Source organism: Rhinopithecus roxellana, chromosome 4, assembly GCF_007565055.1.
Source record: "Rhinopithecus roxellana isolate Shanxi Qingling chromosome 4, ASM756505v1, whole genome shotgun sequence".
Lineage (NCBI taxonomy): Eukaryota > Metazoa > Chordata > Mammalia > Primates > Cercopithecidae > Rhinopithecus > Rhinopithecus roxellana.
This window is the reverse complement of record NC_044552.1, coordinates 120083010-120099439: the sequence shown is the minus strand read 5'-3', so window position 1 is coordinate 120099439 and position 16430 is coordinate 120083010. Positions and strand designations below refer to the sequence as shown.

General features: G+C 39.1%; 1 protein-coding gene across 2 annotated transcripts in view; it reads left to right on the top strand.

Annotated features, from left to right (window-relative positions):
• Positions 1–16430, top strand: part of PDE7B (phosphodiesterase 7B) — a 344257-nt gene that overhangs the window by 314716 nt on the left and 13111 nt on the right. For both annotated transcript variants that reach the window (XM_010379468.2, XM_010379467.2), the window contains 3 exons: positions 7544–7635; positions 12761–12905; positions 14895–14991. In XM_010379468.2, coding sequence (XP_010377770.1) covers positions 7544–7635; positions 12761–12905; positions 14895–14991 — 334 coding nt within the window. The remainder of the gene's footprint in view (positions 1–7543; positions 7636–12760; positions 12906–14894; positions 14992–16430) is intronic.

Below are 16430 nucleotides of genomic sequence, written 5' to 3'. Positions count from 1 at the left end.
AGGAAAGTATAGTTTTTCAAAATTCACTGAATGAGCAGACCACTGACATGTGGGAACAAGGCCAGTGAACAAAGTTGTTACAAGGTGTTATAGACACTAGGATAGAAGTTTCCTGTGGGTATAGGAGGTCTGGAAGATGAAGCTGTCAGTTCTGTTGAGAGAACCAAGAAAGGCTTTCCAAGCAGATCAATGATTTGTCTCAGAAATAAGTAGATAAGGTCATGTGTGTGTGCGCAGGTGTGTTCCCAACTTTATTAAGGCGATTTCTCTCACTCTTTTTTGGAGTTATGTAATCCTTTATTATCATTTCCTATGCCCAAACCAAGCCTTACTATAAATCAAGACATTGAAAAGGCCCTCTCATTAGCTCTTTCAGGATGACATGGAAGACAAATTCACTTTAAATGAACTTGGTGTATTTGTGATTTAAACAAGAGAGAAGTTTATTCCTAACTTTCATAAAAGTTTGGCAGTTGAAAGTCCAAGGAAGGCACAATAGCTCCACAAAATCATTACAGACCCAGGATCCTTTTAGTTCTACAATCTGTCATCTCTTGAGTAGGGCACTTGTCCTCCTCGCCCAAGGTAGCTGCTGGAGGTCAAACCATTCTTGCTGCATTCCAGTGAGAAGATAGAATGGGGAAAAGCAAAAGAAGCCTCTCTCAGATGAGTCCACCTTTGCTTTAAACAACCTTCCCGGAAATCCCACACAACACTTCTGCTAACATTTAATTGATCGGAACTTCACCAAATGATCCCACCTCGTTGTAAAGGAGGCTGAGAAATGCTGTCTTTATTCTGAATAGCCATAAGCCCATTTAAAAACTGAGGTTCTATGAGTAAGGAAGAAAGGAAATCCGATAAACGGGATGAACAAACAGGAGTCTCTGGCATACCTGACGCTTAATCTTAAACCTAAGGCCATCAAAATGATGACTTGGTGTGATCCTTCCCTTTATGTAACATTCTTCCTCTAACCCACCAGTTACTACAGCACTTACATGACCGTTGTGTTTTCCTTTTGTTGTTGTTACTGCTTTGGTTATTTGATATCCCCACTGTGCTGCCATGTGTCTAATGGCACCTCGAACTCCACATGTCCCACACTGAACTCCACACCTGCTCCACTGCAGCTTTCCCAGTTAATGGGCACTCCATCCTTCTGTGCTCATACCAGAAACACTGGAATCATCCTGCAGACCCAGAAATCAACCACCTCTCACCACCTCTGCTGCTACCTCCCCCATCCACATCTCCATCACCTCTTACCTGGATGAGTGCTATTGCCCCAAATAGCCTTCCACTTGTGTATTAGTCCCTTCTCACATTGCAATAAAGAAATACCTGTGACTGGGTAATTTATAAAGAGGTTTAATTGGCTTATTGTTCCACAGGATGTACAGGAAGCATGATGCTGGCATCTGCTTGGCTTCTGGGGAGACCTTAGGAAATTTACAGTCATGGCAGATGGCAAAGGGAGTAGGCACTTCACACAGCTAGAGTAGAAGCAAGAGAGTGAGTGACAAGTTGCTACGCACTTTTAAACAAGCAGATCTCATAAGAATTCACTATCACAAGAACAACATCAAAGGGATGGTGCCAAATCATTCAGGAGAAACCACACTCATAATCCAATCCCCTCCCACCAGGCCCCACCTCCACTATTGGGGATTACAACTGAACATGAGATTTGGCTGGGGACACAGATACAACTTGTTTCACATTTCAACTTGTTTCTTCCCTTACCCCTACCAAAGTCTATTGCCAACATACACCAAAATTGGCCTTATTTAAATGTAAGTCATAATTTTACTCCTCCCAAACCCTTGCAGTGGCTCCTTATTTCTCTCAGAGTAAAATCCAAAATGTTTGTAATTGCCAGAAGGCTGTGCCTGGTCTGGTGTTTCATGACCTCGCTGACTTCATGTCTTCATACTTCCCCTTACTGTGCATTGACCTCACAGCTGTTAGCTCCTCCCTTGAGGCCCTTGCTCCAGCTGTTCTCTCTAGAATGCTCTTCCCCCAGACAGGAATGACTAACTCCCTCCTGCCTTCAAGCTTTTGCTCAAATCTCACCTCTCCCCATGACTACCTTACCAGCCCCCACTATAACTGAAAGTGGGGACTCTCAGATGCCCACTATTCTGCTCTTCTCTCCATGCATTTATTATCTTCTAACATGCTATCCAACTCTTTCCAGCATGAAAGTATTTATTATGTTTATTGTTTATTGCCTGTCTCTCCCCATCTGATATGGTTTGGCTGTGTCCCCAGTCAAATCTCATCTTAAATTCTGTGGGAATTGTGGGAGGTACCCAGTGGGAGGTAATTGAATCATGGGGGCAGGTCTTTCCCATGACCTCCTCATGATAAGTCTCATAAGATCTGATGGTTTCATAAAGGGGAGTTTTCACAAGCTCTCTCTCTTCACCAGCTGCCATCCATGTAAGATGTGACTTGCTCCTCCTTGCCTTCCACCATGATTGTAAGGCTTCCCTAGCCAGGTGGAACTGTAAGTCCATTAAAACTCTTTCTTGGTAAATTGCCCAGTCTCAGGTATGTCTTTATCAGCAGTGTGAAAAAGGACTAATACACCATCTCTACCACCACTAGTTCCTTGTCTGTTTTGTTCCCTGATGTATTCCAAGCATATATCACAGTGCCTAGAACATAGTAAGTGCTATGTTCATTTGTTCAATGAAATCAAGTAATTTGTTCTCTTAGCAAATTTATAGAAACTCTGTGTGAGGCATAGGTTTGTGTGGGTACAAAAGGAACAAGGTCGGCTGCCTACTCATACCTAGCTTATAATGTAGTAAAAGAAAAGGAAGTGCATGAAGAACTCTAATACACATCAATGGTACTGAATTTAATAGGAGTCAGGACTTCTGGAATGCCAGAGAAGAATTCAAAAAGAGTATAAGACTCAGGAGATAAAGCATTTGCCTTTGCCTGGAATGATTGCAGACGGCCTTGTGGATGAAGTATTTGAAGTGAAATTTGAAAGACGGGCTGGTTTGATAAGTGAACACGGAGAAAGAGGTGTTTGCAGATAATAAACCACCTTGGAGGGCCTTAGGGTAGCAAAAGGAAAAGACATTATCATATATTAATAATTTAATATTTATATTCATAAGTTATAGTCTTACTAACATATCATTTATTTGGACTATAAGAGCTTTGTTGGAAAGGAAAGGTAAAGGTATTAAGTTATCGCAAACATTTAGGAACAAAATTATAGTTGGGACAATCTCATAAAGCATTGAATGTCAAGCTAAGGAATTTGACTTAATTTGTCTTACGTGGATCCATTGTGGGCTTTGGAACAGGGCGCTGGGGAAGGTGGATAGCATGATCATACGAAGGGCCAGAGAGCTCCTTGAGAGCACAAATTTTGTCTTATTTATCCTTGGATCCCCAATGCATACCACAGAACCTGGCACATTAGTGGGTGATTGATAAATATTTTTGTTTCAACCAGTAATTAGGGAGAATGTAGAACATTTTGTCAAATAAACAGGTCACAATCTGGCAGCTGTGAGGAGGATGGCTTGAAGAAAAACAATGAAGAAGGACGGTAAAACTGAAATAGGGTGGCTTCAATGAAAGGAATGACTGGGTACAAGTGACACTACGTAGGAAAAACCAAAAGGATTCAGACACTGATTGGAGATGAGGTTTGAGAGCGAACAATGAGTTCTCCCCCAAAACGACCTAAATCTACTCAACCATAACATATTCAAACCACAAGACTTTTAGCAATAGAACCAGATTCAGGGGTAAATGCAAGAATTCCAATGTGGGTTTAGAAACTAATATCTAATTAGAACAATCAACTTTTGGGTTTTTTGTTTTGTTTTGTTTTTTTGAGCAGCAACTATAGGTAATTTTGGCAAATTCGGTATAATTCCAGGTATTTATCAGCTTGTCAATTTCAGGCTTCTGATGCTTGGATGTGGTAGCACAGAGAAAATTCTTGGGAGGCAGCAAGGGTGGTATGCAGAGCTTAGGTTTGAGTCTGCAGGCATGGGTGATGCCTTCCTCAGCTACTCACTAGCTGTGTGGCCTCTCTAAGAAACCTGAGTTTTTTATGACCTATGAATTTATGATCAAAATAGTGAAGAGGTATGTGAGGTTTAGATGAGGGCATGAAAAGTGCCTGGCACAGAGTTGGTGATTGATAAATGTTAGTCTCTCCTCTCCATGCTGTTCTTTTCTTACTCTCTGGAAAAGGGCACCATAGTGCCCCTATTTCCACCGCAGTTCTGGCCAAAACATGCTTTTCATGCATAATGACTCTTCCACAAAGGCTGTGTTTGCAATCATCTACTCTATTGTCTTTTAATCCATACCAGCTTCCAAGCTAACCCAATTTTCTTGCATTTCCCTGGTGCTCATCTCCAAATATGGTTTCACCAGCAAATTTCCCAAGTATCCTTTTATTCTGTCTTCAGGAAGATTATTAATGAAGATGTTAAGTCAGGCTGGCATACATCACCATGCTTAAGGCCATCTTCCAGACATTTTTGTTCCACTACAAGGGGATATGGTGTCATTTATCATCAGGTCTTGTTACAGCTTTCTGGCCCTTGAAAAACTAACAGGAGGGCACTCATATTCACATCTACTTGAATTAGTCTTGCAAATGAACTCATGAGCGACTGAATTAAATGTCATCGCAGAATTGAACATCTGTTACATCACAGTAATCTATCACTCTCTTCTCTCCTAGATCTTTACAATCAAAACAAGCTAGTCTAGCATGTGATTTCCAATCAACCTTCCCTTTTGTTGTGTGCCCAAAAGGAAATAATAGACCAGTTGATAAAAGTAACAAAATTTCATTACTGCTTCAAACATGGTCAAGTGATAAAGAAAGAATAATGACTCCTTGGCAATTAGTGAAATGAATAGCAATAGGACAGACTCTACAGAAGATAGGTATGAGACTCAGCCTCGTGAAACTTACCTCATAACAAAGTCTTGGAGACAAAGGAGTGTGTGGTTTTAGAATCAAGAACAGTTGCAGCTTTCCTGACTTGTGTTTTCCTCATGGAGCATTGGTTGATTGTGTCACTAACAGAGATTCTCTTTCCTCATTTGCTGAAAAAGTTGAACATGATATGGGTGGCTCAGATACAGTAGGGGCATGATATAATGGGATGGTTTTTAGCTTCACTTCTGACTCCATTTCATCACCGTATTATTTTCCTTGCTTCTTTTCCCTTACTTTGTAATTGTGGTAAAATACATGTAATATAAAATTTACCATCTTAGGCCAGGCACAGTGGCTCACGCCTGTAATCCCAGCACTTTCGGAGGCCGAGGTGGGCGGATCACGAGGTCAAGAGATCGAGACCATCCTGGCTAACACAGCAAACCCCATCTCTACTAAAAAATACAAAACAAAATTAGCCAGGCGTGGTGGCAGGCGCCTGTAGTACCAGCTACTCAGGAGGCTGACATAGGAGAATGGCGTGAACCCAGGAGGCAGAGCTTGCAGTGAGCCGAGATCGCGCCACTGCACTCCAGCCCTGGCAACAGAGCGAGACTCTGTCTCAAAAAAAAAAAAAATTACCATCTTAACCATTTTGAAGTGTGCAATTCAGTGGTATTAAGTACATTCATAATGTGCAATCATCACCACCACCCATCTCTAGAACTCTTTTCATCTTGCAAAACTAAACCCTGTGCCCATTTAAAAATAATTCCCTGTTCCTCCCTCCCCTTAGTCCTTGGCAACTACCCATTCTACTTTCTGTCTCTAAGACTGTGGCTGCTCTAGGTACCTTATATGTATGAAATTATACACCGTCTCTCACTTTTTATTGAATGTTATTTTCTTAGTCCATTTTCTGTTGCTTATAACAGAATACCTGAAACTGAGTAATTTACAAGGAAGCAAAATTTATTTCTTTTTTTTTTTTTTTTTTTTTTTTTTTTTTTTTTTTTTTTTTTTTTTTGAGGCGGAGTCTCGCTCTGTCGCCCGGACTGGAGTGCAGTGGCCGGATCTCAGCTCACTGCAAGCTCCGCCTCCCGGGTTTACGCCATTCTCCTGCCTCAGCCTCCCGAGTAGCTGGGACTACAGGCGCCCGCCAGGTCGCCCGGCTAGTTTTTTTGTATTTTTAGTAGAGACGGGGTTTCACCGTGTTAGCCAGGATGGTCTCGATCTCCTGACCTCGTGATCCGCCCGTCTCGGCCTCCCAAAGTGCTGGGATTACAGGCTTGAGCCACCGCGCCCGGCCAAAATTTATTTCTTACAGTTATAGAGGCTGAGAAGGTCAAGATAGAGGGAGTTGCATCTTGGTGAGAGTCTTCTTGCTAGTGGAGACTCTGTGCAGAGTCCTGAGGCATCTCAGAGCATCACACAGAGAGGGGGCTGAGCATGCTAAAGTGTTAGCTCAAGTCTCTCTTCCTCTCTTATAAAGCTACCACTTTATCTTCCATGATAATCCATGAATAGTTTACTCCACAATCCAATCACCTCTGAAAGGCCCCTACTCTCAATACTGTCACATTGTGGATTAAGTTTCAGCATGTGTTTTGGAGGGGACATTCAAACCATAGCAACTATCCTCTTATGTTTTGTAAGATTATAACCACTCTTGAAACAAAATGGAGGCTGAATGAACAAATAAAATATTGCCTGATGTCAAGAGGAGTTCTATTCTGTATCTGTGAAGTCAGTGGTAAGGACATAATGTTTGCCAAGTAGAACAAAACACAATCGAGTGTAAGAAATATTCATCATTTAAATGGTTAATTGTTCAGATAAAAAGCATATTTAAAATAACAGGTCAAGGGAGAGATTGAATATAACACAGGTTCCCTCAAGGACAGCAATGTTAAGATAATTGAGCAAGGAAGCAATTGTAGATTCCAACTCACGGATTTAATCAGATAAATGCCAAGGTGCTGGTCACAAAGATTACCGGCAGAGCTGCCTGCAAGATAATGGTTCTCAAACCTTAGTGTACATATGAATGTATTACCACAAGCCTATCAAATCAGAACCATAATGACTGCGACTCAGGAGTCTGAATGTGTCACCAGCTACCCTGGTGGTTTGGTCTTAGGAGGTTCTTAGTGTTAAGAAATGATGGTCAGTGCAGTAGATTAGACCAGAGACTGTGAGGTTTGCCTCCATTCAGTTTGCTAGTATAATCTTGGATTATGTTATGACTATAGTGCCATGGTATCCATCACTACCTGTTTCATTTTCTTTCATTTAGCATGGCCTGACTGAGCTATTTAAAGAGGGGCAGAGGCAGGAGTGAATGATGCTGGAAATAGATCCTTATTCAACCCTGCAGCAGAGGGTCAGCCGCGGGCCCTGCTGTTCTCCCATCATCATCATAGCCTTGAGACTAGACCTCATGGTTGTTTTATCTTGTGGGTTTTGTTTTTTTTCTTCCTGGTCTGCCTCTGTGTCATCAGGTATAAACTGGGGGGAAAATGCTGGCATCCGTGGAGCTGTATTCAGCATGAAAGATCAGTATCTGGCTTCCCTCTCGTTTATAACTCTTACTTTCTTTCTTTCTAGAATATGTCTGTCCTGGAGAATCACCACTGGCGATCTACAATTGGCATGCTTCGAGAATCAAGGCTTCTTGCTCACTTGCCAAAGGAAATGACGTAAGTGCTGCCGAGATGAAACATACTGATGTGCACACAGTAAAGATAAGCCACTTTCTCTAGGGCAGGCTTGGGACCCTTTGCGTGAATGGCAGAGAGCCAGCCGGCTGTGCTTCCTGCCTGCACTGAGCTGTCTATCAGAGGAGATTTGGTGTCAGTTACAGCAACCCAGAAACCAAAATCTCTCTGTGTGCTTTCAAAGGGCCTTGCACAGTCAATGACCTACAGTCAGGAAAAGGGATAATAAACAGCTCTCAGTTTTCACACGCTTCAGCATCAGTGCTCGGCTTTGCCAAATTCCCGTCCTTTAGTTTAGCAAAATTGTCCTCCCATGTAGATCCAAATAATAAATATTTATCAAGAAGGAACCCAGGCATTCTCAAGCTAGAGTTCAAAAAAGTATTTTTGTAATTGCCAGTCTTAGCAAAAATAGAAGTCAGAAATTATTTTCTAAAATGTCTTTTGCTAAGTAATTGAAATGGCCCTAGCAGTTTTTTCACCAATTAATTTACCTTATGTCTCTTGCACTTTAAACAGAAGGGGAGACACTCGTTTTCTGGTTCACTATTTGATAGCCATGGTATGTAGGCTGAGTCCCACTAAATCCGAGGCCATTGCTTCGTTTTCCTGCTGGCCCCAAGTTAGCTGCTAATACTGGCTTCCAAGGCCGCCATTAATTCTGATCTGTTTAATGAACACGTGCAGAGCCCAAGAAACTTAGGTGAAAAGAGGACATAGATTGCTGTACCCTTCTTCAAGACAGGCACATAAATTGAGGTCAAGGACCAAGTGGTGTCTCCCAACTGAACAAGCAGTATACTCTGGGTTGTGGATTGATTCCTGGCCCTCTGATTTGATCTCATGCTGTTTCCTAGCACCCAGAGGAATGTGAAATTTGCAGGAGGAATTTCAGTTCTGATAAATTGTTACTCCCTGAAACTAAATAAAACCAGCTCTCGTGCATGGAATAAAAACTTATGCCTTTTGCTAAAATAATAAATTGCAAAGATTGGAAGAATTAAATGTAAAAAGAACTAAAAACTAGAGCAAGAAATCAAGTGAGAAGAAGAGAAAAGAGGAGGTAAGGGGAGAGACAGATAAAGAAGAAAGGAGGAGAAGGAAAGGAAGAATAGTGAGAACAGGAAAGAAGAAAATGCAAGAGAAAGGGGAAAGGACTCTTGGGTGACCAGGCTTCTCCCAGTCAGTACCTGCATTCATCCTGTTACTCAACTAATATTTCTTTCCTGAAATATTCATTTCATGTCTATGGATTCCATTGAAAAAAATATTTTTATGTGTCTTTGTGGAACACAGTGTTATAAATTGCTTTTGCCAGAAGAATAATTGTTATACAATAGTATATGTGAAAACTTTATAACAAAAGTCATTATCATAATCATTATTATTCCTTCTATCACAGGTAAATGATTTAATGTCATTTTTCTGATTTTAAAAGTTGGGCAGGTTAATTATAAAAAGTAAGGAAAAGTCAGGAAAGTGTTAGTTTGAACTATGTGAAGTTGCTCTTTTTAAGGGCCAAAAACAGGAGATTTTTAGCACTTTCAGTGATTCAGCTTGATATGAAAGAGAAAACTGAAATTACTAGTAATTCTGCCATCCAGGGATAGTTCACGTTAACCTGGCTAGTTTATTTTTGTTTAGTCTTTTTTCAAAACAAATTTCTTTTAACAAAATATGGTTATTTGGGGAACTTATTTTACAGTTTATGTCCTGAAATCTTTTATTTACTATAAAGACTTTTTTTCCAAATCATTAAACCTGCTACATAAATTAAAATTATCAGTCATGTGGCATTATTGTATACAACTACTGCCTTTCATTTGGAATTTAAATGGTTTCCAATATCCCAAACTTTGATACTCTGTTTTCTCAGGAAGCATTTGTAGATAAAACTTGTTGGTCAGAAAGGTCTGAATTTTTAAGTTTCTTGTATATTATTCAATTGTTCTTCTAAAAGGCTGCATCTACCTGTATTCCCACTGATGGATTATAAGAAAATGTACCAATGTACCATCACCAAAACTGAGTTTTATCTTTATTATCTTTTTAAAATATTTGCAAATTTGACATTTTTGTATGTATATATATACGCACAAATACATATATAGAGAGAGAAAGTAGTTTTCATTAAATTAGTATGCATCCTTTACTTGCAACCAAGATTGAAATTTTTCATATATTTGCTGATCATTGCTATTTCTTTAGAGAACAGATTTCTATATTTGGTCTCTTCCTATTTTCCTATCAGTGTTATACATTTGTTGGAACTCTTTGTATATTAACTACAGCAACCATTTGTTACATGTGGTAAATATTACTTGAAGTTTTTAGTTTGCCTTTTAATTTGATTCATGAAACATTTCACCTAATTAAAATTTTATTTTCCAATTATAAATTTAATAAGTATTCATATTTTCAAAGAATTCATATAATTTTGAGAAGTATAAAGAAGAAAATTTAAGAATCAACCATAATCCCATTATAGATCTTTCCAATTTATTTTCTATGACCATAGAGATCATGCTTTACATGCTTTGCATTTCATTTTTAGCATTAAAAAGATGACATTTTTCAATGTCAGTTAATATAGCTGTACATACTTCATAATTGCACAGTATGAGTGTACCATGGTTTGTTTCACTAATCTCGTTATAAATTGTGATTTTTTTCCCCAAAGAATGCTTCATTATCATAAACAATAATAGAATAAGCATCTTTGTAACATATCTTTACTAATTATATCTTTACTAACATGTTAATGTTAATTTGTAGATGGACTGTTGGTCAAATTATTTATGTTCATCAAATGCTTTTTCCACTAATTCCTAAATTACCCTCCAGAAACATAGTACTAATTTGTACTCCCTAACAAAGAATGAGGGGAACCATTTTTCTGATACCATTGACAGCATTGGGTATTACAGTCTTTCGATAATTCAGCAAATTACTTAGCAATTACTTTTAATCCTCACCAATAAAAATGGGAGAAATAATATCACCTAGTGGTTTTAATTTGCTTTCTGCTATACTAATATTTAATATCCCTTTATTTTTTGAGATATTTTGTATTTCTCTTGTGAATTTTCTGTTTTATATAATTGTTTTTATGTTCAGAACTGGATTAAAGATGTATATATGGCTTAAAAACAAAAATGTTCATGGTGAAACTATAAAGCTTTTAGAATATAATGTAGGGAAATTTTTCATCAGAGTTGGGAAAAATTTCTTAAAGAGGAGAAAAAACTAGCCATAAATAAAAAGATTTATAGATTAAACTACATTAATAATTAAGATTTCCTGGTGGCATTGTGGGTCATGCCTGTAATCCTAGCACTTTGGGAGGTGGAGATGGGAGGATCACTTGAGGCCAGGAGTTGGAGACCAGCCTGGTCAACACAGTGAAACTCCCATCTCTATTTATAAATTTTAAAATAAAAATTATAAAAATTAAGACTTCATCAATAGACATCATAAAGACAGCTAAAAGACAAACCACAGACACAATATTTGCAACACATAGCTGACAAAGGACCAGTATTTAAAATATGTAAAGAATTTCAGAATCAAAAAGAAAAAGACAACTTAACAGAACAATAGACAAAAACTAGAGTAGAAACTTCACAAAAGAAGAAGTACAAATGGCCAATAAACACATGAAAATATGTCTAGCCTCATTAGTAAACAAGAAAATTCATATTAAAACTACAGTGAGTTGCATGACATGTCCATCAAACTGGCAAAAAATGTAAAGGGTAAGAATGTAGAACAATGAGAATCTCATCTGCTACTGTTGGGAGTGCAAATTTATACCATCATTTTGGAAATAATTGACATTAGCTAGTAAATTGAAGGTAAACATACCCTGTCATCCAATTATTGCATTCCTGAATATAAACCCTAGGGTGACTTCTGCACATGCATAACTGGAAGTATATAATTATATTTACTGTGGCTTTTTTCATAGTAGCCAAACACTAGAAAAAACTCAAGTGACCATGAAAAGTAGAATGGATAATGGAATGGATTTCATTATCAATGGAATTTTACAGAGTGGTGTACACTATAACAAAAGAGGATAAACTATAGCCTATACATCAATGTGAAGGAATTTCAAAAACATAATGTTTAGCTAAAGAAGTCAGTCATTGATACATACCACATAACTTAAAGTTCAAAAGCAGTTATTGTGTGGTTTAGAGATGCACTCACAGGTGGTAAAATCCTAAGTAGCAAGAAAATTATTAAAACAAAGAACAAGAAAGTGGTTACTTCCAGGCTTGAAAGGAAAGGGGATGTGATGAAACAGGCAATGTGACCTCTGGGGTACTGGCAGGTAGTGTTCTTGACCTGAGTGGTGATTACAAGGTGTTCATTTTCTATTTATTCATTAAACTATATATGTATTCCCTATGCACTCTACTTAAATATATTTTATTTTTAAAGGTAAATTTTATAAATATTTATAGATCTTTCCTTTATTACTTTTTATATGTGAGGTAAAGCTCTAACTTGCTTTATCTTTCTAAGATATCCCACTTTCTCTATATCATTTGTTGACTAATATATCTCTTGCCCACTGGTTTTGTAACATTGTCTTAATTAGTTATTGTTTTTGAAGTTCCAGAATCTCTGGTCTATGTATTGTGTTCCATTGATGGATCTTTCCATCCCATAGTACCATTTACTATTATTCTCTTCATTTTTACTACTATTGTTATGCCCTTTTCTCTCTCCATGCACATCTTCACGTATGAACCCTAAAAACACACCACAGACCTCATGATTCCACTAGTCTTTTGTGTCCTCCCTAAAGCATGCATTTCTATTTGGCTTTCAGGTTTTTTCACCCATAGGAATGTCTACACTACCACAACTTCGTTTTTCAAGGTTTCAATCACTTTATACGGTTCTTGGCATGCCTCCTGTCCAAGGACGGAACTGGTGGGTGAGAGACTTGCTCTTAGGCAGTGAAAGACTGGCACATTGTGTAATAAACAGAATCAAAGGCAGAAATTAGATTACAAGCCACCTGACGATGAAATCAATCACCCTCATCAAAGGGATTTGCTGTGTGTGTTTTTCTCTTTCATTCTTGTGGATGCAGACAGGATATTGAACAGCAGCTGGGCTCCTTGATCTTGGCAACAGACATCAACAGGCAGAATGAATTTTTGACCAGATTGAAAGCTCACCTCCACAATAAAGACTTAAGACTGGAGGACGCACACGACAGGCACTTTATGCTTCAGGTAAACAAAACAATAAAAGTCATTCTTTTTGTTGAGTAAAAACACTCAGCTGTGCTACAGTGAGCTATGATTGCACCACTGCACTCCAGCCTGGGTGACAGAGTGAGATCCTGTCTCTAAAAAAACACAAAACAACAAAAATCCACTCAGGGCCATGATCAATAATTTTAGCACATTTGAGAAGGAGTTATCTCCGATGGTATGAGTTAGAGCAGTGACCTATTTTAGTAAAGGCTTTGAAATGCATGAAAGTTATAAGTGGTTCCCAACCAAGCAAAATCTGGGTTTTAGGTCAACAAGTTGATAATATCTCATTTTTCTTGTTCAGTAACTCATTTATCACAGAGTAATCCTGCTGGATGGCTGCATGCAGTAAAGGTCTACCACATTTTGTGGCTTGGTATAAAATCAGCTACTGTGATACCCAGGCAATTTTAACAATCTGTTTCTGAAACACAAAAGCATATTATATTAACTACAGTACATACAAAAATTGAAAGACAAGTGGCCTCCCTTCACCTTAAACCTATTTAACTTGATTTCCTTTTACTATCTGAACTTCTGTTTTCATCTGGGTCTTAAACATGTTTATCTGGTCTTATTTTTAGGCAGCAAAAAATAAAGTCGAACTGAATTGAATTACATTGGGTCAAGTCCATTCCTGTTTTACTCCATGGCAAGAAGCCATTTGTGACATGACAAATTACATCAGGGCGGAGTGGACATCACAAATAAAAATGTGGCCTGGTATCCAAACCAGAACCTTCTTTCTTGATCTTCCATTTTCTCTTGTCTTCCTTTTCTTTTGGCTCAAAAAACAGTGAATGGACCCCAGACTCATCTAGATAGAGGAGATGGAGCTACACCTGGAGACTGAATCATGCAGTTTTGTTCCAGGCTTTCATGCTACCCTCTGTAGCTGTCCACAGTGCTCCATCCTTGCCAGGGAATACCATACTCCCAGCTGTAGAACTATGACTCCTTCCTTATTTCTTTCCAAACTAGGCTTCTAGTCCCTGAATGCCACAAGGATCAGCCAGGTGTCTGATTGGAGTGACTAAAGCCAAGTTGTGAATAGCTGAAAGATTTGTCCTTGAACACTTGCATTTCAAAAGGAAGTCTTGCTAACTCAAATGCATTCCTTAAGGCAGAGGCTGGAGGAGGCTTCTCTGACACTTACCTACTTCAACATGTACTGGTACCCCCACTAACCAGGAAACAAATATAAGCAACTAAATTTGAAAGTTGATATGATCCGAGGCTCTTCCAGACTCCAGCATTGCTCTCTGTTCTGTGATCCCAAGGAATTGGGTCAAACCAATGAACACTGCTGGTCTCTTGGTAGCAGGTCGTGGTTAAAAGGGATAATCTCCTTCTCTGGGAATTCAAGGTAACTCTGGTAGGGTCATCATTACTGACAAAAAGCTGGCATCCCAGATCCAGACCAGTGTGAGGCAAGCCAAGAAGGCCCTAATTTAGCTGTGCAAACAAAGCATTCCTAGGTTCGATATGACTTCGTTCCCTGACTGGCAGTCTGAGTTTACACATGCAGACATAAATGCCAACATGCATAATTTAAGTGATGTATGGAGTTCGTCAGTGTGGCTACTGTGAGAGTGAGGTCCAGATGATCTCACTTGAGCCTGGCCAGGGACCCTGCAACCTCCCTGCCTGCAGGAGGTGGGACTACAGAAGGAGCCAGGCCATGGCTTTCCTTGGCCTGCCCACCCAAGTCTCTTCCAGCAAGCTACATGTCCTTGGACTGTGGCTCTTCTCTCCTCACTGCTATAAAGCCAGCATTCTCAATGCAGGCTTTGTATAGTGGTGAATAAGTGCAGTTTCCTGAAGAAGCATGTCGGGGAGGTACTCTGTAAATATGGGCCTGGTACTGTGAGCAGACTGAACAGCCTGATAGTCCCTTTGGCTTGGGGTGCTTTGCAACTGAAGAAGGATCCTCTGACAATCTCTCCCTGCCCTGTCATTTCTCAGATCGCCTTGAAGTGTGCCGACATTTGTAATCCTTGTAGAATCTGGGAGATGAGCAAGCAGTGGAGTGAAAGGGTCTGTGAAGAATTCTACAGGCAAGGTTAGTAGTGATCCAACAGTTGAGATTTCATTGCCCTGTCTTCTTTTAGGCATTTATCCTAATAAAACAGGAAATGGCTGATCTATCATGACATTTGTTCTTTCATCAACTCTTGTTATCCTAACCTTTCTCTTTAACTCTCTTGGAACTAATCCAACGCTTTTTTGGAAAAAGTTAAAAATAAATAACATTGACGTATTGACTTACTACAGAAACAGGTAGTAATGAGGCAAAATAAAAATGAGCAAAAGTGGGACATTGATTATAAATGGCTCTCCTCTGTGGATATAAGAATGTGTGGGACAGTTTGATTTTGACTTTGACTTTCATTTTAATGAGCTAAGTGCAGCCTAAAGGCTAAATGTCGTTTGAGGTCAATGTTTTCCACTCTGACAGAAGAACTTAGACTCCTTTTGTATTCTTTCTCCTTGCTTTCTTAAAAAAAAAAATTAATGATGAAATTGGACACAGCTGACCAAAAAGTGAGTTCTTCCTTTCAAATATAGTTTCAACAGTGAGGTAGAAGGATTTTGCTGTGAAAAGACAAGTGGCTCTGAACTAGGGTATAATTTTTTAAAGATTAACCTCATTCAGAAATAAAGCAATGAATTAGCAAGCAGGATCTTGATGTTGGGTGGGGTATCAGCCTTTAAATACAGCCTTGTTTCTTCAGGCTGGGTTTCAATGTGCAGGATGTTTGTTCAGGCATCAGCAGTGCCCTCATGCTAGTGACAGAATCAGGTTTGAGAGGCTGAGAACAAATAAAGCTTGAAGTGTCCCACATACCAGCTCTGTGGGGAGGTCAAATAGCAACAGTGAGCCTTTTGGAGAAGGCACCATTGACAGATGCGTCAATAACATTGTGATGGCCCCAAAGACAGAAGAAGAATTGATTGAGCTCATGTGGGGCCAGAAGGCTCTGCTCACTGTATCTTTCTCTCAGAATAAAAGGGCTCATGTAACTCCTACAACTCTGTATATAATTTCACTTGAATTGAGTATAAGTGGTTAGAAATGAAAATATCAGGTTGCCCTTAAATAAAATCTCCAAGGAGGGTAAAACAAAAGGAAATATGATGAAATTGGAGCTAGCGGGCTTTAAATTGGATATAATCAATACTTTCTTTACTGTTTGATATGTTAAATATTGAAATACCATAGTGAGAGAGGGGCTAAGATCTCTGGCCTTGCAAATCAAACAATGAGACAGAGGAAAGAGTCTACTCTAGCCCACTTGGTTTTGACTCAATCATGTCCAGCATGATTAAAGTGCACAAGTCAGCATCGACTGCAGTGTAAACCTTTTGTTTTCTCATCCTGCACCTTATTTGGATTCTGAGCACCTTGGGGCAGGACCATGTCACTTAGGTAGATAGTAAGGCCCATAGTGCCAGTAAATCAAAGTTGTCAACTAAGTACAGTAAATGGTATCAACCAAG